This window comes from Melozone crissalis, unplaced genomic scaffold, assembly GCF_028551555.1.
Source record: "Melozone crissalis strain CALT ecotype California unplaced genomic scaffold, PUWL_Pcris_2 ptg000018l_1, whole genome shotgun sequence".
Classification (NCBI taxonomy): Eukaryota; Metazoa; Chordata; class Aves; order Passeriformes; family Passerellidae; genus Melozone; species Melozone crissalis.
In genome coordinates, this window is record NW_026535796.1 from 13,986,255 (window position 1) to 14,012,297 (window position 26,043).

Genomic DNA, 26,043 nt, shown 5'->3' on the forward strand with positions numbered 1-26,043 from the left:
GGCTGTGTGTTTGCACAGTGCTCTCCAAGATGGGGTCCCTGTCTGGGTATTACAAAAATACACATAAGAGACAGAAAAAATTTCATGTGCTTTGAAATGTAACAAAAACATTGAGATAACTGAAGTAAGAAGATCTCTTCAAGCTCCAATAACCCACATTGCTTCAACCATTGTTGCCTTTGCCTGTGATTTCATTTCCTCCCAGGTGAATACAAATCAGCAGTGTAAACCTATTCAAAGAGTCTCCGAAGGAAGGACTTTTTCGCTGATGTTGATAACTTCAGGGGTTTCTTTTTGCGCAATGGTTTCATGGGTGGCTTCTTCAGGCACGCCACCTTTTGGGGAGTTTGTAGCCCTCTATTAAGGTCAATGTGCTTGTTGCAGAAATACTTGACATTTGCTTCTGAGAGACGTAGAAGCATGGTCTCTGAGAGATCCATACACTGTGCGTGGACCCAGTGGCCAGCCCCACTGGAGCACAGGATCATTGCAGGCTTGTTGAGCTCTGTCGAATAGAAAGGGACCCAGGTGTTGATGTCAATATTGCAACTGGCACAGCAGGTGATCCAGTAGCCTGTTTCTGACTCATCTTCTTCATCATCTTCATTGTAAGTATCAGCATCGTCAGCATCAAAGCTATTGGCTTCAGCACTAAAACAAAACTCCTCCGAATCTTCAAATGGAGTGGAGTCTCCAGGGTCTTCACTTGATGTCTGACTGCAAGTTTGTGTCATCACTTCTTCCTTGTCCTCTTCTGCTCCTTTGCATCTCAAAATGTAGAAGTAGTTTGCATCTGGGATTATTTGTTTGTTGGCCCCTGGAATGCCCAGCAAAACAGACCCTTCACCCATATCACAGCCAAACCACATTCTGCAGTGTTTAATATCTGGTGTCCACTCTGGGCCCACGCTTTCAACAATCTCTATCTTATTATCCTCCAGAACTACGGTGTTACATGCCAGCCGTTTCTGGCTGTCTGAGAGGTAGCCACCAACAAGGACAAATTCAGTGTCACTGATCTGGGTCACTATAGCACTTGACACTGATATCCCCCCTGGCAGGATGGTGCAGGTCACAGCCGGGCTGCCCAGGGGCAGATCAATTTTTAGCTTGTACAAGTTGGGGGGCCTGGTGTTATTTTGAAGTGAGTGGCCTCCCAAGATGTAGATTGTATCATCTTTGGCAATTGAAACGTGGAAAGAAAGTCCATCTTGAAGCTCTGGAAGTATGTATGATGTACAGCATCCAAACTCAAAATCAATGAGAAACACAGATGGCAAACAGTCGACTACACTGTTCCATGTTTCAGTGGTTCTCTGTGCAAGAGGAGTATACGACCTCCCTCCAAAGAGAACACTCATGCTTTTCCCTCGACTGTGAACTACGTTAATTGTATGCCCATATCTAGCTTCAGGCACATCTCCACCCAGGTCCTTCTCAATGCATTGGAATGTCATTTTCTTGCTAGTTTTGCTAACCAAACTTATAAAGTAAATCTTATCAGAAAGGTCATTGTTAGGTGTTTTACCACCATGGATGATGTACTGGTACTCATCAGCCCTTGCACCATTTCTGAGCGAGCAAAGAGCAGGGTAGCGGAGAGGGGGAAGGTAACATGAGTCTTTGGAGAAGAAGACAGGTTTCATTTTGAGCTCATTCTGCTTTATATCGAGAAGGAAAACACCAGTGGGGCAGGATCTCTTTGGCCATCCTTTCTGACCAAAAAAGCAAACATGCCCATCAAAATTCAGGAGAGAGAAGCCCGGCTGAAGCAAGGATGAGTTACTGACGGTGGATACCATCTGCAGGGACATTCTGTCTGTTGACTGGGCCATATTGTGGCTGAGAAAATAAAAGAAACAAAACAGATCAATTAGATCCTATCACAATTACGGTGATTAGATCCTATCACAATTATTTAACACAGCTTGAATAAATCCTGTGGAAGTTGCGCTGCAGTTCACTTCTGAAACCCACACAGACACGCTTTTCTGCGTCTCGAGACGTGAGTCAAGCACGAGGCGTGCACCATTTCCGCGGTATTTTGGGGATTTTGTGCTCAACACGGGCTGTCGGCACACGGAGCCCGCACACGGCGCTGCGCTGGGGCGGCTTCCCGGGGCGGGCGCGGCCGCTCCCAGGGGAACGCGGGCCCGCGGGCTGCTGGGGCCGGTAGTTCCCGCTCGGTGCCCGGGCCGGTAGTTCCCGCCGGGTGTCCGGCCCGGCCCGGCCCGGCCGCCGCTTCCTTGTCGCGGCCGTGGGGAATCAGGACCGGCGGGCTCAGCGAGCGGGCGGCGGTGAGTGCGGCCGCGGGGCCGGGCCGGTGTGCTGCCGGCGGGGCCCGGCCCGGGCACGCCCGGGGCGGAGGGAGCGGCGCCGGAGATGCCGCAAGCCGGGATTTCCTGCCCGAGGCGGCCGGGGATGCCGGGCTGGAGCCTCCCGGCAGCCGCAGCTCCGGGCCCCCCAGTGCGGGAGCCTCGTCCGGCGGGGCTCGGGCTCCCCCGGGGCGGCAGGAGGCTCCGGGCCGGGAGCCTGCCCCAGGCCCCGCAGCCAGCGGGCTGGAGGAGCGGCGTGCACGGAAACTTGAGACTGCATGTTTTGTTTACGAGGAAAACGTCAGGATTTGTTGATTGCATTTAGAAGGGGAGGTGCCCGCTGTGTGTGCAGCCATGCAGGGCTGGCTGGGGCGGCAGGGCCGAGGTGAATCTCAGCTTGTGCTGAGCTGCCCGGTCGGGGTCTCGGCATTGCGAGTCCCGCTGGGGCTTCGGGGGGCGCGAATCCTCTGCCTGTCATCGGTGCGCTGTGCTCAGGCTTTCATGAGTGGGCTTCAAGGGGTGTCTCTTGCTCTCATAAACCTGTTTGTTTGAAGACTGAAAGGAGTTTATGTAATCAGCCTGGATATTGACTGTGAAAGAGCTTTGGAGAGCACACACCAGGGAAGGAAATAACTGGCCGATTCATTGGCAGTGTCCTTTGGTGGCAGCAGACTGATGCTCTTTAGTAAATGTTCAAGTTCTCTGTCCCAATCTTTTCCAAATCCCCAGAATTTACGGATGTGAGCAAAATATTAGAAAAATCTCCCACTAAATCTTACATTTAAAAATGTAATTCCTCTTTTTTTTGAAAGTTTTGGGATTTGTATTTTCCTTGTTGCTTTTCATTTTTCTGTGACAATAAAAACAGGACACATAGGGTTTCTTTTTTAAGGAAGGATTGATATCTTCTAGTTACGTGACATCAAAACCTGGGGGGATCTGAACAACGTTGTGTAGAAGAAGAGTTGCTGTAAAAACACAGGAACTGATGACACTGCATCAATTGCCATGTCGTACCATATTGCTGCACTGCCTGCCTGCATTCCCTGGTATGGGAACTGCTGTGCTAAAATAGGGACCTACCATGGAATGTTCTTCAAGGGTGAGGTGTTTTCAGGCCAGAGCACACAGACAGGGTAGGCATAGCCATTCCCGAGTCTGTTTGAAAAACAATCAGTGGAATGGCTGTCTTACCTTGTGGAATCGTCCAGAGATCATGGTTGAGTTCTGTTCACTGTATAGCCTAATGCCTCTGCCCTGAAGGTGCTAGTTTTTTCTACATTTAGATTTCTTTTCAGAAGTACTGCACTGTGGGTGAGGTTCGGTTATAAGTTAATTAAATTAGTGAACCCTTTTCTGAGCATGTCGGTATACACAGCAGGTTGTGTCCTTATTATGCATAAAGAAAGACTTATGAATTTATTTACCTTTAGGTGATATGCTAAATAGGAATCTGCTGCTTGTTTCTTGCAAGCATTCAAAAATGGCATCATCAGAGGAGCTTGCACTAAGCTAGGTTTACTTGATTAGATGTCATTTATCTCTTCTTCCTTACTGTCTGGTTACTTAGCTTCTTTGGTTTTACAGGATCTTTAGAAAAGTAAAATGTCTTCCATACTGAAGATGCCATAAGAAAATTTCTGTTCTATATGAGAAAATTAGACTTCTTTATCTTCTACCTCTCCTGTTCTACATTTGACTGCTGGTTTATATTTGAAGTCTAACGAGAGTATCAAAAGTGGCCAACAATTTAATTGACATATTGATACACATATTACATTTTTACATATACTTTTAAGAATCTCCATGTAGGGCAACTGTTAGTGTCCACAATGTCACAAACTATTTCCCAGATATTGAGCAGCACTCACTTCTGAAGAGTTCTCTGTCTAAAGAGTCTGCAGATACAGAGTGGAGAAAAGATCAGTGAAAATTATTTGATTGATAGACATACAGAACATACTGGTTAAGAACACTTCAACACATTTCCTTGTCTCTCATATTTCTTGAACTTTACATGAGCAAACAGTTCAGTAGGTAATAGAAGGAAGGTTTATCTGAGATTTTTGGACAGAAGTAGCTCTTAGACACTGCCTGGAATTGCTCTGGTTTTCCATGTGTTTTCCTGCTAATTACAGTGTGTCAATACAGTGTGGTTGCTCTCTGGCTATGCTGACCTCCAACTCTAACCTACCAATACCACTGATTCCTTTGGGCCATGGCTCATCTAACCCTGAACAGCTTTGGGGAACCCAAAAGATCTAACCTTATAAACAAAGAGTTTAAAGTGCTTTTTTGTGGCTTTATGCTCAAAACTGAAGTTGGATTAGCATTACAGCTGGTGCAGAGATAAACAGACAAATGCTTTGTTGTGGTCCAACACAGGATACTGAGAGAGAAACACTACAAGGAGTAGAGACAAATAAGAAAGGAGGGGGAGTTACATAAACAATTGCCAGTTATGATGACTTGAGTCATACTTCATCATATTTGGTGTTTTTATAGAAGGTTAAGCTCTAAGGATTATACAAATAAATGAGAATATCAGCATTACTTTTATAAGCCCCCTATTTGGGAAGCAGTAGACACCCGAGCTAGAAACTAAGTGAACAGAAAGAGAAAAACTAATATTCTCCCTGTGTATTTTAAAATCAAACAGTATTTTGAGCAGACTTTTCAGATAAGAGTTGTTTATATGGCAAGAAGAGATCATAAGGAATTCAGATGTTGATGGATGCATTGGGAAATACATTTATAGAAGGATCAGATGAAGACAGAAGGTGTTTTTTAAAAACAGTAGCTAATGTAGTTTGAAATGTGCTTACTGTGGAAATAGATGGACATAGTTACAATTTTGGGTGATGTACCATTTCAGAAACCCTATTAGGTGCTCACAGAGAAGTACAGGAGGAACATCTTTTAGAGGCAAGTGGTAGCATGAGTTACCTAAACAGCAGCTGACATTTCATATACCTTTGGATAGTCTTCCTTGTCTTCAGCCTTCTCCTATGGAAGCAAGTCTGCCATTGTTCTGTGTCCTAGATCCTGGTAAATCTAGGGTTTATGAAATGTCTCTAGATGACCGTGTTTAGGCACTGAGTCACTCACAGACTGTGTTTATTAGTTACTGTCCTCTTTGACCCTACCCAGAAATGGTTTGTTCACCTAAGGGCTTTGCCTGTTACCTGTTAGTTAGGCAACAAAAACATTCTAATCAGGAGAACAATGACTAATCAGTGCTACTGTTTAGTGTGACATCTCATATTTTTCAGCATTGAAAGTATTATTTATAGTAATTTCACAGTAATTTGAATGCTGCAAAATAATGAATGACTAATGAGTTGATCTTATGAACTGTAGCAAACACAAAGAACCTTTTTTCATTTATACAAAAATAAGATGTTTGAGCTGTACTGATTGGACACTGAGAGAATGAAATGCAGGATATAATGGAGTCTTAGCTGGTAAACACCCATTGCTGACCATTAATAAGTTTGCAGTTATTTTGATGAGAACACAGGTACCTAGTATAGAATTAAATTGATTTTGCAGTGTTGTGGTTCTTCCCTTTGATAGATCTGTTTTTTCATTTCCAAAATGGAAAAGCGTACCCCTGAAAAGCAAGTGCTGTTTCCAAATTGTCCACAATCAAAATCATATCCAGACACGCACAGAAGTTTGAAGTCCTCCATAAAGAAGCTTAAGGAAGGAAATTTTTTATATAGCATTTCTCAAAACATTTTCTAAGTGTACCAACCAAGTTTGCTTTGAGCAAAGCAGTAATTCAGACGTACCTGGCTGCTAGCAGTTTTTTGCGTCCTCCGTAATCTTTCTGTGTAATTGGGATTCAAATGTGAGCAGTGTGAGGAATCTTCTGTGACAGCCCAGGGGGCTCGTGGCATGCAGTGACAGCCTGATGGAGGGGATTCTATCTGCTTAATTTGCAGATGTGCTCTGAGAACTCGATCTGCTGTGGCTAACTGGCTGTGACTGGGTTGTTTCCTTTCCTCTCCTGTCTTCAGATGGCACAACAAGAAACCCACCAGTCTCCAGAAGCTTTAACTCTTTGCTGTGGAAGAAGCTCAGAATGACAGCAGGTGCCTCTTAGGTTGTAAATATCTGCAGCATACGCTTGTTTAGGGTTGAGTTTTTTTACTCTGTTACACCTATCAACCTTGTGATCACCTTCAGAATTTTTCAGTGCCATTTAAAAATGTAATTTAAAATAAATGTTGAGTTAAAAAATAATTTCAATAGGTAGTAAAAGAAAACAGTTCTTGCTGGTTGGCATACTACTTTCCCCAGGAGTGCTCTGCTGCAAGCAGGCAATGACATTGAAACGGAGCAAAGGAAATGACAAATGCATGCAGTTCACTGAGTGAAGGCTGACTAAAAAGTCCAACTCAAAGTCCACTAGAGTAATTAGAAATGTCTTTTTTTCTCCTTCGGTGGCCTTCTGATCAGACCTTGAAAGACTAATAAAACTTTGCACCCTTCTGTGGCATTTTTCATCAGTTTCACAGTGCTTTTCTCCAACACCAAATAAATAATGAGAGGCTGGGAAGTCCACTGGGAACATATCCTTTCAACAGCTAGCAGTGCTGGGGCACAGAGGATAAGCCACTTGCATAACACAGCACAACAAATAAACAGAAAAACCTGGAAAACAATTTACTCTTCATAGCTCCCTGCTTTTGTTTTCCTGGCCCTACCTCACCCACTGCTGAGTTACAACATCTGCTGCACAGTATTTTAGAAATATCTCAACTCCCATTTGAAACTGCTGTGAGAATAGAAATAGAAAGAACTTGAAATGGAATTTGATTAGTACAGCAAAGCAAACACACCAAATGTTTGCGAAAATTGTCTTGAGACACTGAATAACTGTAATGCAGATAGGATGTGGTGGTGTTTTTCATCTGAAATAGGAGTGCTAAGGCAGTGCTAAGGCACTGTGCCCTGTAGCATCCATATGGGCCTTTTCTTCTGAAACAAAGATAAAAGGAAATTGTAGTGCAGAGTTGAATGCTGAAGAACTTTCCCCAAAGTTGAGGGCTTTCAGATCACATTTGTTTGTATTTTCAGTAGGGCCTGGATAATACTCAACAGCTTTTTATCTAAGTGTTTGATGTATTTTGACCCTTGTTTGGGTCTGTGGTCAAAGATCTACCAGCAAAAAAAAAAAAAACAAACCCAAAACTCAACAAACATTTAAGTGAAAAATCTAGTCCCCAGTTGTGTCACTTTAATATTTTACATTAATTTTATACTTTTTCTACCAGTTGACATGCCTTATCTTTAGAAATTGTTTTTCCAGTTACTGTGGTTGAGAAGATGGAGAAATTAAATTTTTTTTGGTGACAACAGCATGCCATTGTTGGATGAGGACATGGTCTGTCCAAGCTGGTCTCTGACTGTCAGTGACAAAATGCTTTGGAGAAGCTGCAGCAAATAGCTTCAGATTAATGTAACTACATGGTAGGCAAATTATGTTGAAAACTGTCCTGGTCATAGCAAGAAGACTTCCATCCTGAATTTAACTGGCAAAGAACCCATGTGAATAGGAATAAATAGACTTTTCCTTCACAATTTCTGTTTTAATAACACAGACAGAGCTAGTATATTTTCAGCAGATTGCTCACTGTTATGGAAATGCTTTATTTCACTTGATTTTCTTCTTCTACAATTAATTTCTTAAAATAATTTGTTGTTTGTGTCTTCTTCATCCCAAATCATTCCAAATTGCATTGAGATATTTCCAGGCTTTTCAGCATATTTTCTGCCAGTAAAACACAGTCATCTCTGAGCTGAAATGTAGCTGGCTTCCTGTGGGTTGCAGTAATGCACTCCAGCTCAGCAGGGAAGGGGAAAGCTGCCTTACTCATTTGTGTAGGGTTTGCCAGCCAGAATGCAAATGTGCTGGATACTTAGCCAGGACCCACAGGCTGAAACCTGTAAAAAAAGGGCACAGGGAGTCCAGCATCCTACAGTCTTCAATTTTCTGTCTCATCTAAAACTGACCGTAAACAGTATTTAACTTGTGAGGGAGAGGGCTTTATTTGGAGGGCTTATCTAAAATATGTGATTGAATCCAGCTGTGCTTTGACTGTCAGATCCTGGACAATCACATTCCAGGGGGCAGTGGCTGCTGCAGTTTGGATGAAGTGTTACCCTTGCCTTGGGCTTCCAGGTTATCTTTAAAGGGAGCAGTACTCTTGAAGCCATTGGAAATTCATGAAAAAAAATTGTGCTCAGGTATGGCACTGGCATAATAGCACTGAAATCCAAAAGGATCAATATGCTTGCTTGCAATTAAAGCCCATGGATATATCCTTTAAAAGCTCATATGAGCTGGGCATGAGAGGCACATGTTTTTGTCCATCTAGAGGTCAGCTCTCAGGCTCAGTAATGCACTCAGGCAAGCAGATGCAGCTCCCATCCCCACAAATTGCTGATGCATTAAGTGTGTGCCCTTAAGGCCTCCTGCTGAAGGCAATGGCAAACATCCAGTTGATTTTAACAGGATTAGCTGTGTAGATCACATTGAATTGAGAGATGTTGGAAGGAACTTCATCTGAAAGTTTTTGTCCTTCATAACTTTCAGTTTTTTCCTCCAGCTGGGTTGACCTGCACCTGCTTGTGGCCAGAACTCGGTGCCTCTGTGTTTGCTCCTGGAGCTCTGCCTCCCCACAGGTGGTGGTAGCAGGGAGGAGGAGGGAGAAAAGTAGGGCAGGACAGTAGAGCAGGGAGGGCTTTCTTCTGCAAGTGTAGGTTTGCAGATGTCTAGACAAGAAGGAGGCACTTTTCTGCCTGCAGGAAAATGGGTAACTGCTTGACTCAAAATGTTTTATGTCTTTCTCAGGCAGGAATTCCCAGAGTCACACCTTTCACCTGGCCTACTTTTAAAGCACCATCCTGGGATGTTTGTTAAGGTAGAAACCACAGTGCATAGCTAAAAGCAAGCATTTGTTAAGGACAGGCTTGAGTTCCAGCTTTGCCTGCCTCTTAGCACCGTGGGGGCTGATGATGTGCACTGCAGGCTCCAGCTCGGCGCGGTGGGTGTAGGAGTGCCCTGCTGGCAGCTGCTTTTGCAGCATGGAGGAGGCACAGCTTTCTGGGCCACTTGTGAGGGTGTTCCTGAGGAGGCTGTGCTTTCTGGGTTGCATAACCAGCTATGACAGGCTGCCAAAGGGCAATCCTGCATCCTTCCCTTGCTCACGCTGTCCCCTCGTATAGGCAATCGTGATCGTACAGCTGAAAGGCAGAGCGGAGAATATATCTTTAAAACAGAATATTATACGCATTTGCTCTGTTTACTCCCAGGTTTTGTGTTGGTGGTTTATTTTGTATTGGTGGTTGATTTTGTCTGCCCAAGAGATGGACTGGAGTGGTAGACCAGGAGGTGAAGAGGAAGTGAGGGTGGTGGTGGCCTTTTTGGGAGCAGCCAGAACTTAGATAGATAGACTTAAATTGATTCTGAGTGCACTTGTCTGCTAAAATCTCATTCTTTTTGCAATGCTGCTCCCTCATTCTTCATTGCTGCAACAATTTTGTTAAAAGTGTAGTTACTGTGATAGCTCTGTAGGGAAAAAAGATGCGGCATTTTCCAGTGGCAAAAGAGTATAAGATTTAAAAATAGTGTATTTATGTTCAATCTGATTTTTGTAGACATAATTATAAAATCCTGATAACAGATGTACCTAGTGGATATTTTTTCTGAATCTATGGGTGAACTATTAAAAAACCCCATTTATTAATCAGCCTTTTTTTGAAATTGAGAATGACTTCTAGGAGGGCAAATCCATATTGTGAAAATCTGACTTGAACCTATGCCAGAAGTGCTAGTGAAGTTGGTTCTTTTTCCCTGAAAAATTACATTACATAAGATTTTATTATGTTTGTAGAGACAATAGCTTTACTGCTCTTTCCTTAAAAAATTCATAATCTTGATTTTTCTTTCATTGCTTCTATTGTATTTTAAACAAACATAAAACACTTAAAAATGCAACATAAACCAGGAAGTTTATATTCCAGCACATTTTGTGTTAATAGAATTAATCACTGTGTAATTGAAATCATGCTAATACTCACTTGACCTGCCTCTTTGATTCAATGCAGAGATTTCTGATTTGTCTTAAACTGCTTGGAAGAAGACTGTGTTTTGAGAAATAAAATTGATTTTGCACAATCTGCTAATGATCAGCAAGGCTTAATGAGTGATCGCCTCAAGAAACCTCATTAAAGTAATTTGGATGGATGAGCAGGAGTGAAATGCAAAAAGAAGAAAGCATAGTTGTTGCTTGAATGCATCACTTACTGATATTTGATTCTAAAAGTATCCAAAGCCAGCACAAGGAAAGGATCAGATACCCTTGCTTTACTTTCCTTGACACTTCCAAGTTAGTTTGATTCCTTTGGGAAAAAAAGAAGATAAGTTTTTGATTTTAGTAGTATATGTTCTTTACCAGAACAATGCAGTAATTTCATTCCTTGAAGTGTCATTGTATCAACTTTTTAAATTGTGGAGGATTCCAATCCATTACTGTGTATTTTTTCATTTTTTTAGGATAGTTTAAAGGAGTCATTGCCTTGAGGCTGTGAATTGGGTGTTTGCTGAAGCCTTTTAATTTTGTAGAAACTACTGGTTGGCTCCTTAGCAAAGGTGAGAGCCTTCTGGTCAGCCTGGTTTCAGCTGTTCACCTCACAAAACTTTTCTGTGGCTGACACAGTGTGGTGATCATTTAAGAGAGACTCTGGAATAAAGTAGGTGGGAAGCAGCAGAAAACAAAGTGGAATGAAAATGAAAAAAACACCAAAGCCTTGATGGGTTGAGATAAATTTTTGAACACCTTTCTTGTACCATCCATCCTAAGCACATGTTCAGTTTCAGGGATAGTAGATATTCCCCCCATACAGTCATCTGCACTTGCTGTTATTTAGGGCCATGCTACAGCACCAGGCAGTTCTGGAAAATGATTGCAAGCAGGGAACAGGTAGTTCTGGCTGCCAGTCTCTCCTCTGTTGTCTGGGAAAGTGGCTGTTTTTCTGACAGAACCTAGGCTTTCATTAGGACCTGGCTGGTTTTTGCTCTCCATGAGGAGATGATTCTGTAGACCTCAATAACAGCTGTGCAAGGGAATATCTGAAGTTTCCCACATTCTGTAGGAAGTAGAAGCTGCACAGCAGAGTAAGAATTGAAATACATGATTTTGGATGCTGAATCTCAGGCTGATGATCTGGTGGCTGCAGAGCATGGCTTTCACAGAGAAAGCTGCCATGCAGGTGGTTAAGGATATGATTATGCCCCCAAAATGCATATTAATTTTCTAGTTTCCTGGAGCATTTTAGAGTGAATTAATGTAAGCTTGGCTGTCAGCCCTCCACTAACTTGTTTTTAAATAATTTAAATTCCTGGTGACTCGTTTTTTAAATCTGTTATTGGAAATAGTATTTGTTTTCTCTTCCTTATGGGAATGTTTTTAAGTTTATTTTGTTAGTGTTTGTAAGGGAGCTGGAGATCCTAGACACCAGGCTTAAAAGAAGAACAAAGTTACTAACTTTTTATTGATTAGATATATACATTTTTTCTTTTACAATAGCCTTGCAAATCACAGCACTATTTCAGGTAATGATTTTAATAACCATAATGAGGAATAGAAGGCACTGCTTGCCTCTCAAAGCCCTGTAATAGACATAAACAACTTTGAGAGTCTGCTGAGTTATATTCTGCTTTGTCAGTCCACAGATAGATTAATAATGGTTGGATTTTGTAAAACATTAGAAAACTTAAACTTTAGGTCGTGTGGGTGTGTGTGTATTTTGATATCTTCAGAACATTAGTTTTCCTTGGAAGCAGGCAACACAACAAAATTAGAGCTTTATGATGGAAGTCATGCTTTATTTTCTTTCTGGTCTCCAAACAATTATTTTTCAATCTTATTTAACTTCAATATCGGGTTGGCAGCCTTTCCTTAGTATTACTGAAGTTTTACTAAAGAATTAAGCTTTCTTTCCCAAAATCCACCTCTTAGTGTTGTGGTAAATCAGGAGAGGAGACAGAGGAGCACATGCAAATCAAGCATTTTGTGTATAATGCGTTCCTGCATCTTGATCAGGTTTATGTGTGCAAACTGGTTCTATTAGTGTGGACCCATGTGTATGAAAAATGAGTAATATGGGTGAGTGTTGAGTGTCATGCAGCTGTTGAAATGCCTTTACACAGATTTTGTGAGTTAGGAGCAAGGTTAACTTCAGCATGCTTCCCTGAGGGCTGTTCAGGACCCGCAGAGTCTGGTTAAGTGATGAAGGTGGGCTGCAAAGCTGTTGCTGTGTGACTGGAGAGTGGAGCTCCCTTCCTTCAGCTCTCAGCATTTGTTCCCTTCTCAAGAGTGATCCTCACGTTCCTGCATGGCTGTCTGGCTCCAGCATGCTCTCCCTGTCCTGTGTCCTGCCTCAGCATACACACACACACACACACACACACACAGAGATGTGTGTCATTGTCATTTTATGTGTGGTCCAAAATCTGAGTTTGTGGCTTTGATGGTACAGTGAGCAGTGCACCTGAAGGTGATGGACTCAGTCCAACATTTGAATGTACAGCTGTGTCCTGGTTGTTAAATACAACATGCTGTTTGTGTCACTGTTTCTGCAAAGAAGGCGGGGTTTGAAAGACTGAACAACTTACGGGAGTGAACAGCCAAGGCTCTTTTGTGGCCCATGTTACACAAGGTCATAAATTTCAAGGATAAATGATCACAATTTCTCCTTTTATACTTAAAATTTCTATGTCCATGTGAATTTTGGGAGAAGTGTTGAGTAAAGTTCCACTGACAAGATAGAACTACACAAGGAGAAAAGAAAAAAGTATACTTTCTAGTGCCCATCTATGTGTACTAGGGACTTTTCTGTTGATTTGTTGTCTGCCTCCAGGTATATATAGCTCTTTTCTTTCTGTTGCAGGAGCAGCCTACAAAACCAGATATACCTACTGGACTCTCAAGGTGTGGATGATCATGGGAGAACAACTGTTAAAGAACAGCATCCTTGATCAATTTATTAATAGCCATGAGCAGTCATATGAGGAGTTTCTGAATACGTTCACATATCTTTTGAAAGGTATGTAATTTCCCAAATCTCCTGTTAGATACCACAGACAGAAGGAAAGATAAAAAGACAAGCAGTGGTATTTACTCACCTGCTTTGTGACTTTAGGCAAATCCTTGTGATGCTTTTGTTTTTCCTCTCAGCAGTGGGAACCCTAAGAACAACTTTCTACAGATTGTTTCCCAGGCTGCTGTGTCTCTAAGGTGGTTAGCCATTTATGCTTGCTTTGGGGAGGAGAGGGGAACATGCACTGTCTGGAAGGATAGATGTTTCCTAAGTACATCTTGCATTGTTTTGCTTGAGAAGTCTCCATAAAAGAAGAGCCTAAGGAAAGTACTTAATAGTGTGAGATGGCCTGAGATTAGAAGTGTGCAATTTGGGTACTTTTACCGCTTTACTGACACTAGATGACTGTGCTGTGCCTGTAGTTGTGCCTTCTAAAAAGTGATTGCATTCTGTGATGAAACAGTTACCTGGAGGGATGTGGATATTGTCTAAATTGATTTCAGCAAGGCTTTCAACACTGTCTCCCACAACATCCTTGTAGGCAAACTCTGGAATTGTGAGCTGGATTAATGGACAGTGAGGTGGGCTGAGAACTGGCTGAGTGGCAAATCCCTGAGGGTCATGATCAGCTCACAGGGTCTGGTTGGGGCCCTGTCACTGGTGGTGTCCCCCAGGGTTCAATGCTGGGCCCAGTCTGGTTTACCCAATTCATCACTGACTTGGAGGAAGGGGCAGAGGCCTCCTCAGCAAGTTCCTGCAGACACAAAGCCAGGAGCAGTGGCCCATACCCCAGAGGACTGTGCAACCCTACAGAATGGCCTGGACAGGCTGGAGAGAAGGGCAGAGAGGGACCTTCTGAAATTGAACAAGGGCAGGTGCAGGTCCTGCTCCTGGGGAGGAACAACCCCCTGCAGCAGCACAGGCTGGGGGCTGAGCTCTTGGAAAGCAGCTCTGTGGAGAAGGACCCGGGGGTCCTGGTGGAACACAAGCTGTCCATGAGCAGCAGTGGCCAAGAAGGCCAATGGGATCCTGGGGTGCATTTGGAGCAGCATTGCCAGCAGGCCGAGGGAAACGATCCTGCCCCTCTGCTCAGCCCTGGTGAGGCACATCTGGAATTCTGTGTCCAGATCTGGGCTCCTCAGAACAAGAGAGACTTGGAGCTCCTCAAGCGGGTCCAGCAGAGAGCTACAGAGATTATTGAGGAGCTGGAGCATCTCAGCTGGGAGGAAAGGCTGAGGCAGTCTGGCCTGTTCAGCCTCGAGAAGAGATGAATTAAAGGGACCTTATCAATACTGTAGGTGTGTGACAGGAGGGTGTCAGAGGATGGAGCCAGGCCTTTCTCAGTGGTGCCAAGCAGTAGGAAAAGAGGCAATGGGTAGAAACTGATGCACAGAAGTTCCACCTGAACATGTGGAAGAACATTGTTGCTTTGCAGGTGACTGAGCACTGGAAGAGATTGCCCAGAAAGGGTGTGGAGTCTCCCTTAGTGGACATTCTCAAGATCTCTCTGGATACAATCCTGTGCAAGGTGCTCTTGGATGACCCTGCTTTGGAAGGGAGGTTGGACCAGGTGACCTACTGGTCACCTGGTTGGACCTACTGACCTACCAGGTGACCTTCCAACCTGGCCCATCCTGTGCCAAGCTAACAGGTAACTTGCATGAAGGTGCAGCAGGACATCAGATTCATGATTAGGCTGAAAAGATCTCATGCTCTGCAGATGAAATAAAAAGTGGAGCTTAACCTTGATCTGAGCATTGCTGAGATACAGAATTCCAATTCTGTAGCTCAGGTTCACATTTTTTAACCATGTTCAGACAGGTGCCATAAAAATAAGTGCAAGCTACATATTACTCACAGTTCTCTTTACCACTGCTTTGCACTAGAGGTGATGTCCTCATACTATTGCAGAAGCACTGTATTTTTCAATTACAGCATGTGGCATGCCCCATTGATTGGTACTCAGAAGTCTGTCCTGTCCTTATCCTTCAGGCAGAACTAAGTGCCAGTCACAAGCATTGAGCAGGAAACCAGTGGGGAACCTGAAGCTGCCACAGGAACAATCTTGTGGCAACTTTCTGTCTCTCCTGCCTATAAAATATAGAAGAGAAAGGAGACACTGGGGGATGAGATAAGAGGATTGAAAATCCGGTTCTGGTCTTCTTATGTATGATTGATACACTGGGGATAGCTCCTATCATAGAAGCATGCTACATATCATGATGCTACTTGCAAAAAGCCTCAGCGTGTATTTCAGTCACTTTCACTGTCACTGTAGGCATTTGCCACTAAAATCATATAAAAGGTAGAGCTTTACCTGAATCACATGCTTAGAAATGCAGGTTCTTACGATGGTATGAACTGAACAGCTCAACTTGTTTTCCTCCCACTTTCATTTTCCTTTAAAAGTACCCAACATGCTGGTTTGCATTATAAACTAGTGACCTGCAAAAATTCTACTTAAAGCATAAAACATACATTGTCATCTGATAGATTTTTGTCTGTCATAATGTTGGAAACAGAAAACATACAAAACTAATTGGATCCCATTGATTTCACAGAGTAACATATTTACAGATGGTGATTTTCACTTGTGCATGAATTTATCCTAGATGTGCAGTTGCATTGCAAGGATATTTTCAGCTGAAGTTTCTATGTTATTCTTGAAAGCCTCTCATAAGAATCTGATGCCCTAGTGATTTTTAAATTTTCATTCATATGTTAAATTTACACACAGTGAAGCTGTAAAGAACATACCTTGAGTAGAAGGACCCAAACATCCTTGGCTGTTCTAGCCTAGCTAAAAAGAACTTCTGAGGCTATAAATAGCCTGGAGTGACTCCCTGTGAACACATTAGGACCTTCTGCTTTGAGTATAGTTTCATTCTTATAAATGTGGGAAACAGGATTAATGAACTTTTACATTCCTGACTTCAATTTGGCTTTTTGAAAATTGCTTATATCCTAATCAAGAAAATCACATTTTTAGAATGTTGTCTTTTTATTGTATCTGAATGTTGATATTACCTTTGATTGTTTCTCTTCTTCCTTCTGCAATTTGGAAAGATACTCTCTTAGTTCACATAGAACAAGATCTGGAGTCTTTCTAAATTCTGTGTAATTGGTTTCATGATGTGTGTTTGGTTTAACTAGCACAGAGATATGTTATAACTTAGCTGGACCATAAAACTATTATGTTTGATACCGAAGTTTAATCTTCCAGATTTTAGTATTCCTAAAAATCCCAGTGGCTCTGCTTTTTAAAATGTGTTTGGTGCAGTGAGAAAATGAGAGTTCATAGACTAATTGACAAGTAAATCCTACAGTAAGACTATTTATTCACATCTACAAATCTGATGGAAAATGGATAAACATACATGAATATATTTTTGAAACCCTGACCTCAGCATACAAAACATACTGCTCCAACAGAACATGACCTATATAGCTTAAATAAATAAAATTTTAAAATTATAGGAGTACTTCCTCCGTAAGTAGTTTTTTTTTAAAACCTTTTTTATTGGTTCTGTAATGGATGGGCATTTGAGGGCTAGGTCAAGATTCTAGTAAGTCACTTTATTTTTCCTATTTAGAGCATCCAAAGTGTGTTTTTTGTCACAGGGATAATATTAACAAGATGAATATATGGGCAAAAGTGCTGGTGAACCCATGGGAATGCAATTTAGTAAATTAGAGCACGAGTCCAGGAAGATGGAATCTTTCATACTCACTGTAAAGCTTTGCAGTTGCAGGAGCCTCAGAAGAGCTGAATTTACAAAGGAGTGGATGATACAGATTTCTGCAGATGTGGTCAATGAGTGGTATATTCAAAGCTACACACGTTCTAGAAAAACTTTGGGCAAAGTCTCATGGAAATCCATCCAACTCCACTTTTGAAAAAATTGCCACAGAGGACAAAAGCCTCTTTCAAATCTTAGGGAGAGTGTTTGAAATCTGGTGCAAAGCTTTGATGCTCACAATCAGAAGGCAGCATCTGCTCATATTTTAAAACTCAGAGGAAGAATGGGAAATTCACTGGAGCATAAAATATATCATTTGACCTTGTACAAAAAATACAGAAAAAAAACCCCAAATGGTCCAAGCTTCAAAATTTTCATATAGATTTTAAATTACTCCTCTCTCGCTTCTAAAAATACAGGATTAGGGGTCATTCAGCTGGATAGGAAAATGCTGCCATGAACAAAATTCTTACCCAAATCCAAGTTAAGATTTGCATTTTTTCCATGGTTCTGGGCATTTGACCACTAGGATTAAATTAATTTCATTCCTGCTGATAATTTTGCTGTATTTCATATACCTCCCACTGCCTGGCAGTGTGTTGAAGTCCAGGGAACTTGATTAGACCCATCTAAGCAAGCCACAGCTTGGATTGAAACATCTTAGCCCTGGTGCTATTGTTTTGATGCTTTTGTGCTGAACAAACTGTCAAGTGGAGGAAGTTTGGAAGTTACTGATCACTTCTGTGCTTACAGGTGGCATGTCAGGGCCATATTCTGTGTTGTGCTCAGATTAATTTAATTCCCCTGTGAAAGCTGGGCAAGATATTCAGTTCACAGTCCATTTGACTGTGGCTGTCTACTTCCTTTTTACATTAACCACATTTAGGAAAAACAACAGCTTTAAACTTCCCATATAAGTGTCAGTGGGGGCACTTTACAAATGTCAGTCTTCACAGCAGAAAGCATAGCAGAGAACTATATGAGAAGTGACAGTGAATGCACTTTTATTTTAAAAATGGACCAGTAGGACAATGCTAACCCCAAGAGAAATTTCAACCTATGAGTAGATTTGCCAATAAAAGCAACTAGACAGTTCAGTAAAACGAATTAAATTAATCTGTCATCCCCAGGGAACTTAAACAGGGCATGAAATAGGGAAACAGCGTCAATTCAGAGCTTTTTATTGATGTGTTGTGCTGGATCATTTGATAGAATTGGCTGGGAGACAAAATTTGCAGTTTTCTATTGATCATAAATTCAGTAGCTATCTCTGGGTAGCTTTTATTCAATATAGTATAAAACCAAATACAATACAGAGCCTCTAAATGTAGAAAAAATACTAGACATAGAAATGCAAACATAATAGATTATTTTTGAAATAATAATAACTGATTTGTTTTATGAATATTTGTTGTCCTGGTATTTGCTCTGAAAGATACTTCATCTCAATTGTATGGACAGAAAAAAATAGGCTGAAAGAAGGGAGGTGACTTGTGCATTTGCACAGTAGCTCAGTGGCAGCACCAGATAAGTACAGGGGCACTCAGACTCCTGGAAACTTGAACAGCTCTTGAACAGTAGTGCTGCCCTAACAGCAATTCTTTGTTTTCTGTGGTGCCTTTATTACTAAAGAATTTATGAAGAGTATTTCAGATTTAAAAAAAAATATTTTCATTCTCTTGCATAACTGAGATTTTTTAGAACACAGAAAGGGAAATATTTAGTAATTTTGCTGTTGATACTTTGGTAGAGGTTCTGTCCTGTAGTGGCATATTGGCAGTGATTGAATTCTGGTAATATGAAAAGCAGTAACACAGAGTGAATTCTGCTGTACCTCATCACCTTGTCTAGAAAGGCATCAAAGTGCACTAAATGCAGCTGTTGGCTTAGTTTCATGTGTTGCAGTGAGCTGAGGAAGCCCATGTGGAAACATGTGGAAATGACACAAAGCAAATAATGTCAGAGATCAGAGCTTTGTATGAGTGACTCAACAGGACAATCAGAAGTCGAGTGACCTCACTTCCGATTTAGTGCTGAACTCTTTGTAGAATTGGGTACTTTTCAGTGTTCAGTATAAAATTAAATAGAAGTACCTAATTTCAAGAAAGTAGGCTTTTCCCTTAAAGAAATAAGTCAGGCCTTTTAGGGATGCCTTATTGTTGTGATAATAATATCCAAATTCCAGCATTTTCAAAACTCTTGGGCCTTCTGACATTTTATTTTGTTCCCACATGCTGTCATCTTTTTTTATGTTATTTGTTAAGAAATGAATACTTTATATGAAAATGTCAGATGCTTTTAATTATATACAATTTGCTTGTTTCTTTCAGCGCTTACCTATTCGCCTATTAGTGCTGAATTCTTCTAGGATGCAAGCATACTGAAAGACTTCAAGATTGATCCTGCCCTGATTTATTAGTACATCACATTCTTTTAAAAGTACATTCTTTAAAAGCACATCACTGTTCTTTTAAAGTGCTCCCAACATATGTATTTAATGTAGTTTCCTTGTGCTGAGGAGATCTTTAAACAAATTTGCAGTTTCTTTGACTGTAAAAAAACAAAAACCAACAAAAAACCCCAAGTATTTAAGAAATAAACTCCAAAGGTTCAAAGCATGGCTTAGTATAACCCAAACTCAGAAAGAAGCCTGGAGTTCTTGCACATCTGTTGAAAGAAATAGGATTTTGCTTGTACAAGCTACTGAAATGGTGTAGGGCACATTTGCCTTGTTATTTCACTGACAGCATTAGTATTCAAATGGAGAAGGTATCCAGCAACAACACTGCTGAGCTGTGAAAGAATCATATGAATTTTTAAATGATCAGATGGGGTGAATGAGGAATAAACAGGAAATACTGCCCTTTTTCTAACACTAAGACTATCAAAAGCACAACAGAGACATATATATTGATACAGATAAACACTACATAAAACCAGAACACATATGTTCCATTAAGTACAAAGGAAGAGATACTGATACAATAAAAAGCCAGCTAAATTTTTGAAAATTAGGAGCTCAGTTGGTTTTAGAGAAGTATTGCTGTACATTAAGCTAGAGCAGGTCTGTGAGAGTAGCTGAAAATATACTTGAGACTAGCAGTCATTCATCTTTCCCCTGAAGGAACACATAAAAAAGTCCTTTCCTGACTTACTTTTAAACATACTACAATAAGTATCCAAAAATGGCAGTCAAAAGTAACTATCAGGACTGAAGAGTTTATGCTTTTAGGTTAGAGTTAGTCCCACTGAAATTACTTGTCCCAGTCCACAGAATAGGTATTATCCTAGCTGAGGAAGTAATACAGTGGAATTTCCTTAAGAAATGGGTAAATTTAAATTAAAAAATCAAGCCCATATTACTGATTATAGTAAAACCTGACCTTTTCTGAAGGAGGAAGAAAAAAACTCTAGACAATACTTTGTGCTGACTGTCATTTAATCAGGATAAGATCAAAGACGTTAGGGGAAAAGGCTGCACCAGCTGAATTTTTGTGTTACAAATATTAATTTGCACACTGAGGTAAATGTTTTAGGCAAGGTCTTTGCTGTAAAGGAGTTCTGCTTGCTCAGTACTACTGTGAGATCACTGCCATTGAAATTAGTGCACATTTTGATGGAGTGAGATTGGAATAGACCTTACATGAGTTCAGGTAGTAATGGGATAGACACTGCAGATGCTCAGTGTGGGCAGATGTGGCCCAATATCTGTAAAACATCCACTGCCTTTTTAGGTGGCATCAGGAGGCTAAGCCCTTAGACTCCTAAAGGAGCGCTACATGATGATGTTTAGGTGCCTGAATTACACCTGAATTGCTCTTAATTTTAGACAGGCATGTAGGACTGAAGTACTGAAATCCTCCAGCTACATACAATATGGGATAATTCTTCTGTTGAAAAGTCAGTCAAACTGCATTGGCATACAGCAATTTATACATAAAAATACATGGAGACAGAAAGGTATCTGGTTACCATAAATCAGAATGGCATTTTTAGGCTAAGTAACTTTGAAACACTATATTCTGTTCCCAGCAGGACAATATACAAGTGTAGGGAGTCTGCAAATTTTGGTAGGGTTACTGTGTCATAGGGGTACTGCAGGAAATGTGGGAATTGCTTTGATTGAGTTAACAAAAATAAAGAAAAGGTTCTAAAAATTATCTTCTCAGCAAACTGGATTTGTAGCCTTGAAATTTCTTGAATTTTCCTCTTATAGCTTGTAATTTAGGGTAAACGAATGCAGTGCTGCACAATGGTTTACCTGGTTACAAATAGTTAAATACAGGTAGTTTAAGAGTGTGCTACAACCTTGTGGACATGTCAAAGTGGTATTTTATGGAAACATTTCAATGACAGCCTTTTTTTCTTGTTTTAAAATGTTTGCTGATGGTGTGTTTGAAGACTGGAGAAAGTGAATGAACATGACATTTGTATTTGTTATCTCTGCTCAAGACAGTTATTATAGTACTGTGAGTAAAATTGGGGTTTTTTTTGTTTTTTTGTTCAGGAGTCCTGCAGAAAGTCACTGTAATATTTGAATTCCAGGTTTTCCATTAAAGCATATTTTAGAAGAGATGTAAGGAATTTATAGGCCTTCTGCTGGCCCTCAGTCCAGGATTTGAGGACAAAAAGTAAATTGGAACTAAAATTTTAGCTTTGCTGTATGAGTTTTTTTTTTTGTTATTGTTGCTGTTTTATAGCTAAAGGAGCCTGTTTCTAAATCTCAACAAGTTTTTGGTTTTGAAATGAATTAATCCAATTGAAAAAAGTGGGAAGTAGCTGTTAGTTTGAATTGTTTTGTCCAGTGTATTCTGTGGTGTGTTATTGATTGTTCTGTCTGGTCTGGCTTTGAAATGCTTCAGACCATGAGAATTTTATCATTCTTCTGGGGCTACTATGTCATCTGAGAGATTTCACTGACAGTAAGTTTTTCCTGATAATACAGGTAGCTCTCTTCTCTGGTTTTGTGATAAGTGACTCCATTATTCTTTGAAATATGTGGGTAATCACTAGACATTCTCAAAAAATTCCTGTCCAAATTGGAAGACAAAGAGAATTGTAGGCAATATAGAGGATAGATAGCAGGAGAGAAAAAAATTTATCAAGTTGGATATCCTTTTTGATTGAAACATGTTTCTGAACTCATAGTGACACACAATTATGATGGATACAGCTCTTGAGAGACTGAGATGTACTTTTCTAGAGATCTAAGTTGGCTTGTTATTTCATTTTTAAGATACTGACAGTGAAATGACTAAAAAGTGAGACAGAATCTGTCTGCAGAATAAATATGTGAATCTTTATATAATTTCAACTTTCTTCCTCTTCTACATTTTGTTGTGTTTGTATCCCTTATTTTTGATTTTTATCACATATTGTGAAGGCCAGTGTTCTACAACAGGATCTTGGCAGGTTGAGAGCTGTGACTGTGAATAATGAGTCAATTATCACTTAGTCAGGGGACAGGCAGTGATCCTCTTGCTGGCTTGAATGCCATCCTTCCTTCTTCCCCTTCTCTTCAAAAAGTAAGAACAGAAATGGTTGAAATTCAGAACACTATCAAAGAAATACACCTGTGATGCTTGTCTTCAGATTGTAGTTTTTTTAACTTCAAAACGACTTCTGTGTGGTTTTTTAAATAATATTTTTTAAGTTCATTACAGTTAGTGTTTCAGAGGGGCCAGTTATGTGGTGCATACATTGGGAGGCTGTAGGTGTCAGGAGTTGCTTTGGGCAGCTGAAGTTGGCTCTTACTGGTCCTGAGGGACTGTGCTCCAGGCTGGCAACATAATGTTTAAATCACCTGTCCCCCTTTAATTTATATGGCATGGCCTCATTATGCACATGGTTGCATAGTAGATTCTCTGTCCACAGAATTGCATTTAACAACTGCTTTGGCTTGCTTAGACATTTTTATTCTGAATTTTTCTTCACAAGCAGTCATGAATCTAGTATCACATTGCACTGCTGAATGTTTCATCAAATGTATTGTTTAATATTCTCTAACCCAATAACTTTGCAATGGTCTTTACCAGAAAAAGGTTTCTGTCAAAAGTTTATGACTGATCTCTTAGGAAAAGGGATAGTGCTTCTAAGCTGTAGTCTGGGGTTGGTAAATGGCACATAAATACTCTGAATGCACTTGATTTCTTACTAGCTCATTTAATCTTTGTAGCTTTTTAGCTGTGACAGTAGCTCAGGTGTCCAGAAAATATATAACCTAATAAAGCAAGTTTGTCAGCTCGTATGCGTGCCTAATTATAACTGCCCAACTAGGTGTCATAGGTCTTTTGATGCTAAAAGTGGTATTATTTTCTCTGGAGAACTCAGAACCTATATTTTTGAGAAGGATGATCTGACTTATAGCCCAGAAGAGTGACCACAGTGGTATGCAAGAAAAGCATGGGCTAGTGCAGGAATGTCATGTTTACCCAGAGTCTGTTGGCTCTATGAATTATGCTTCTGATCTTTCCAGTGATGATTTATTTTGTCTCTCTGTTGGTCTGGTGAGAAAAGTATATGGCTTCCATAATCTTTTTATCACTTCTCATACAGAAATGCTCCTGATGTGCAGAGGGAGGACCCTGGGTTCCTCCTCAGGCCCTGTTGGTACTCAGCTGGTCTGCAGATGTTCAGCTGCATTATTTGCCAGTACACATTTGTCCCAAAATACATTAATATTCTTTTGTGCCTTGTCAGTATTTAAGTTAAAACTGGCGAGTTCCTAGGATAAATCAGGAAGCCTGTCCTGTTTTACTGCTAAAGTAAAAAAAGAAGGAAGTTTTTTTAGCTAGCCATCTAGTTCTTGCTTAAAGTAGGGTGACAGTAAAATTATCTTCAAATAGTGGGTGACCATTTTACCAGTCAAGAGTTTAAAATAGATTTTCATGTCTAATACTGCTTCATTTCCATGGCTTAAGAAGAAAATGTGTTGGAAAACGTGATGGCTCATATGTACTGCTGTATCCAAATACTGTTTTAGGAAAGTTCTTGCAAAAGAGGCAGGGAGAAGCAAGATGTTACAGAGACCTGGGATTTAGGAATTATTCACGAGATCCATCTGTTATTTCAATAAACATTGAAACCTGTTTACTAGATTGCTCTGGTGTGGTTTGGTTTGTATGAACCCTGACTCTTGTAAGTGTGGACTTCAGGTTATGCCCAGGCTGCCAGCCCTTTCTGCATGTCACAGTAACTGCAGCACAGAGCTGTCCCAGGGGATTAATAATTCTTTGCTGTATGGCTCAACGTAGCAACCCCAAAGGCATCATTAAAACTCTACACAAGAGTTACTTCAATGCTTATAATACATAATTATGCTTTAGAAATGCAGTGCAGTGTTTCTTATTGTTGCAAAGTAAGTTTTTCAAACTAAACCCAAAAAGCTTAATTAAATGAGCATTTATTTTTCATTAGGAACATGTGGTGTGAACTTCATTTTAATTGATTGACCTATAACTGCTCCTTATTTGATAATGGGACTTTTGAAATAATAAGTGCTGCATTTTTATTTTGGCTATGATTACTTTATTTTTTGCCAGGTTGAAGGAAAAAAACCCAGCTATTCAGTGTGGGTTTGGAAATCCCTACTTCCATGCACATAGTAGTCAGCTTCTAGATGCAGTAAGATGTAACCTTACTGTCTTGCTTTTTTGGGTATTTATATTCTTGGTTGATTTTATGAAGTTTTCTGTATCTTGCATAAGCTTTTGTGATAATGAATTCTTCAGTATTGAGGAATAGGTAGGACTGAAGTTCAAACTGCATATTCAGTTTTATGGTAAAGTCTGGTAAGGTTTTATGCTGAAGTTTTATTTTATACTTTAAATACATGGAAGCTTTCATGAGAGGAAAAAGGAATGTGTAAAAAAGTCACTATTAAATGTAATTAAACACATACTTTTCTTTTTCTTGGATAATGCATTGTGTTATCTGATCTGGTGTGATTCTGCTTGCAGAGAAAGAGGGAAAGACAATTCAGGAAAGTAAAGTGGACTCCTTAAGAAAAAAATGTTCTACTTCTGAATTACCAAACAGAAATAAACAGGATGGCTCACCTGAAAGAAGCAAAGAAATGTGGGTGTCACTTCCACCCCGGATGCCAAATGAGAATGAGGTAATGAGTTAACATTTGTCCATGTGGAAAAGCACCACATTTAAACAGATGAAAATATGGAGAGATACTCTGTCCAAATGTTAGAGGCTAGTGGTATTTATCCTATGGAGGCAAATATTTAAAATACTACCTAAGTGTTAAATGCTTAGAGAGGCACCTGCAGAGATCGTGTTTGGCAGTGGCATTTGCCCTGCTGAAGAGCTGCCATAATCTGACTAACAAATAAGGCACCCTGCAATGAGCTAAGTAATGCTTTCACTGAGACTGCAGCTTGTGGTAGAGGTTGGCAAAAAGGAAAAAAAAATCCTGAGAGTATGGATGCCACCAGCATGGACAGATTCATTTTGTTTCTTGTAGATTTTAGGAAGTACAGAGTTGTGTTCCTGAAGCTATGTTACTGCCTGAAGTAAACAGTAGGCAGGCCAGGGGCATTTTTGATCTTCTGAAACATAAGGGATTAGGGATTTAATGTGTAGGGACAAGAAAACAACAGACATCATCTGGAAGGAAGGGAGATGGGAATTGGAGTCAACTTGTTAAGAACTTCTGCCTTCCTGCCTGAATAACAAATAATTAGGCTGTGATCTAGTCTGTAAAAATCTCAAAATTGCCCTTCATTAAATTTTATTAAAAAAGAAGTAGCAGGTCCTTTTGTGTCTGTGGAGTAACACACTAAAGTGCTTTCAAATGATGGGCCTGCCAGGCCTCAGAGCAGAAGCTGCCACTTTCCTCCTTGCTAAGACATGTCTTTGAAGTAGAA

At 40.5% G+C, this 26,043-nt stretch overlaps 2 protein-coding genes across 3 annotated transcripts in view; one reads left to right on the plus strand and one right to left on the minus strand.

Annotated features, from left to right (window-relative positions):
• Positions 1 to 230: 230 nt before the first annotated feature.
• RAG2 (recombination activating 2) lies at positions 231 to 1,835 on the minus strand. The gene has a single exon (XM_054275420.1). The coding sequence runs from the start codon at positions 1,833 to 1,835 to the stop codon at positions 231 to 233; it is 1,605 nt and encodes a 534-aa protein (XP_054131395.1).
• Positions 1,836 to 6,088: 4,253 nt separating this feature from the next.
• IFTAP (intraflagellar transport associated protein) overlaps positions 6,089 to 26,043 on the plus strand; it is a 36,078-nt gene continuing 16,123 nt past the window's right edge. The window contains exons 1-3 of one of the 2 annotated variants that reach the window (XM_054275422.1): positions 6,089 to 6,412; positions 13,278 to 13,433; positions 25,126 to 25,283. In XM_054275422.1, coding sequence (XP_054131397.1) covers positions 6,403 to 6,412; positions 13,278 to 13,433; positions 25,126 to 25,283 — 324 coding nt within the window. In that variant the 5' untranslated portion in view covers positions 6,089 to 6,402. Of the gene's footprint in view, positions 6,424 to 13,277; positions 13,434 to 25,125; positions 25,284 to 26,043 lie in introns of both variants that reach the window. The other variant, XM_054275423.1, reaches the window with a different exon arrangement.

Coding starts and splice junctions, on each gene's coding strand:
- RAG2 (XM_054275420.1), bottom strand. CDS start 1,835: ATGGCCCAGTCAACAGACAGAATGTCCCTGCAGATGGTATCCACCGTC.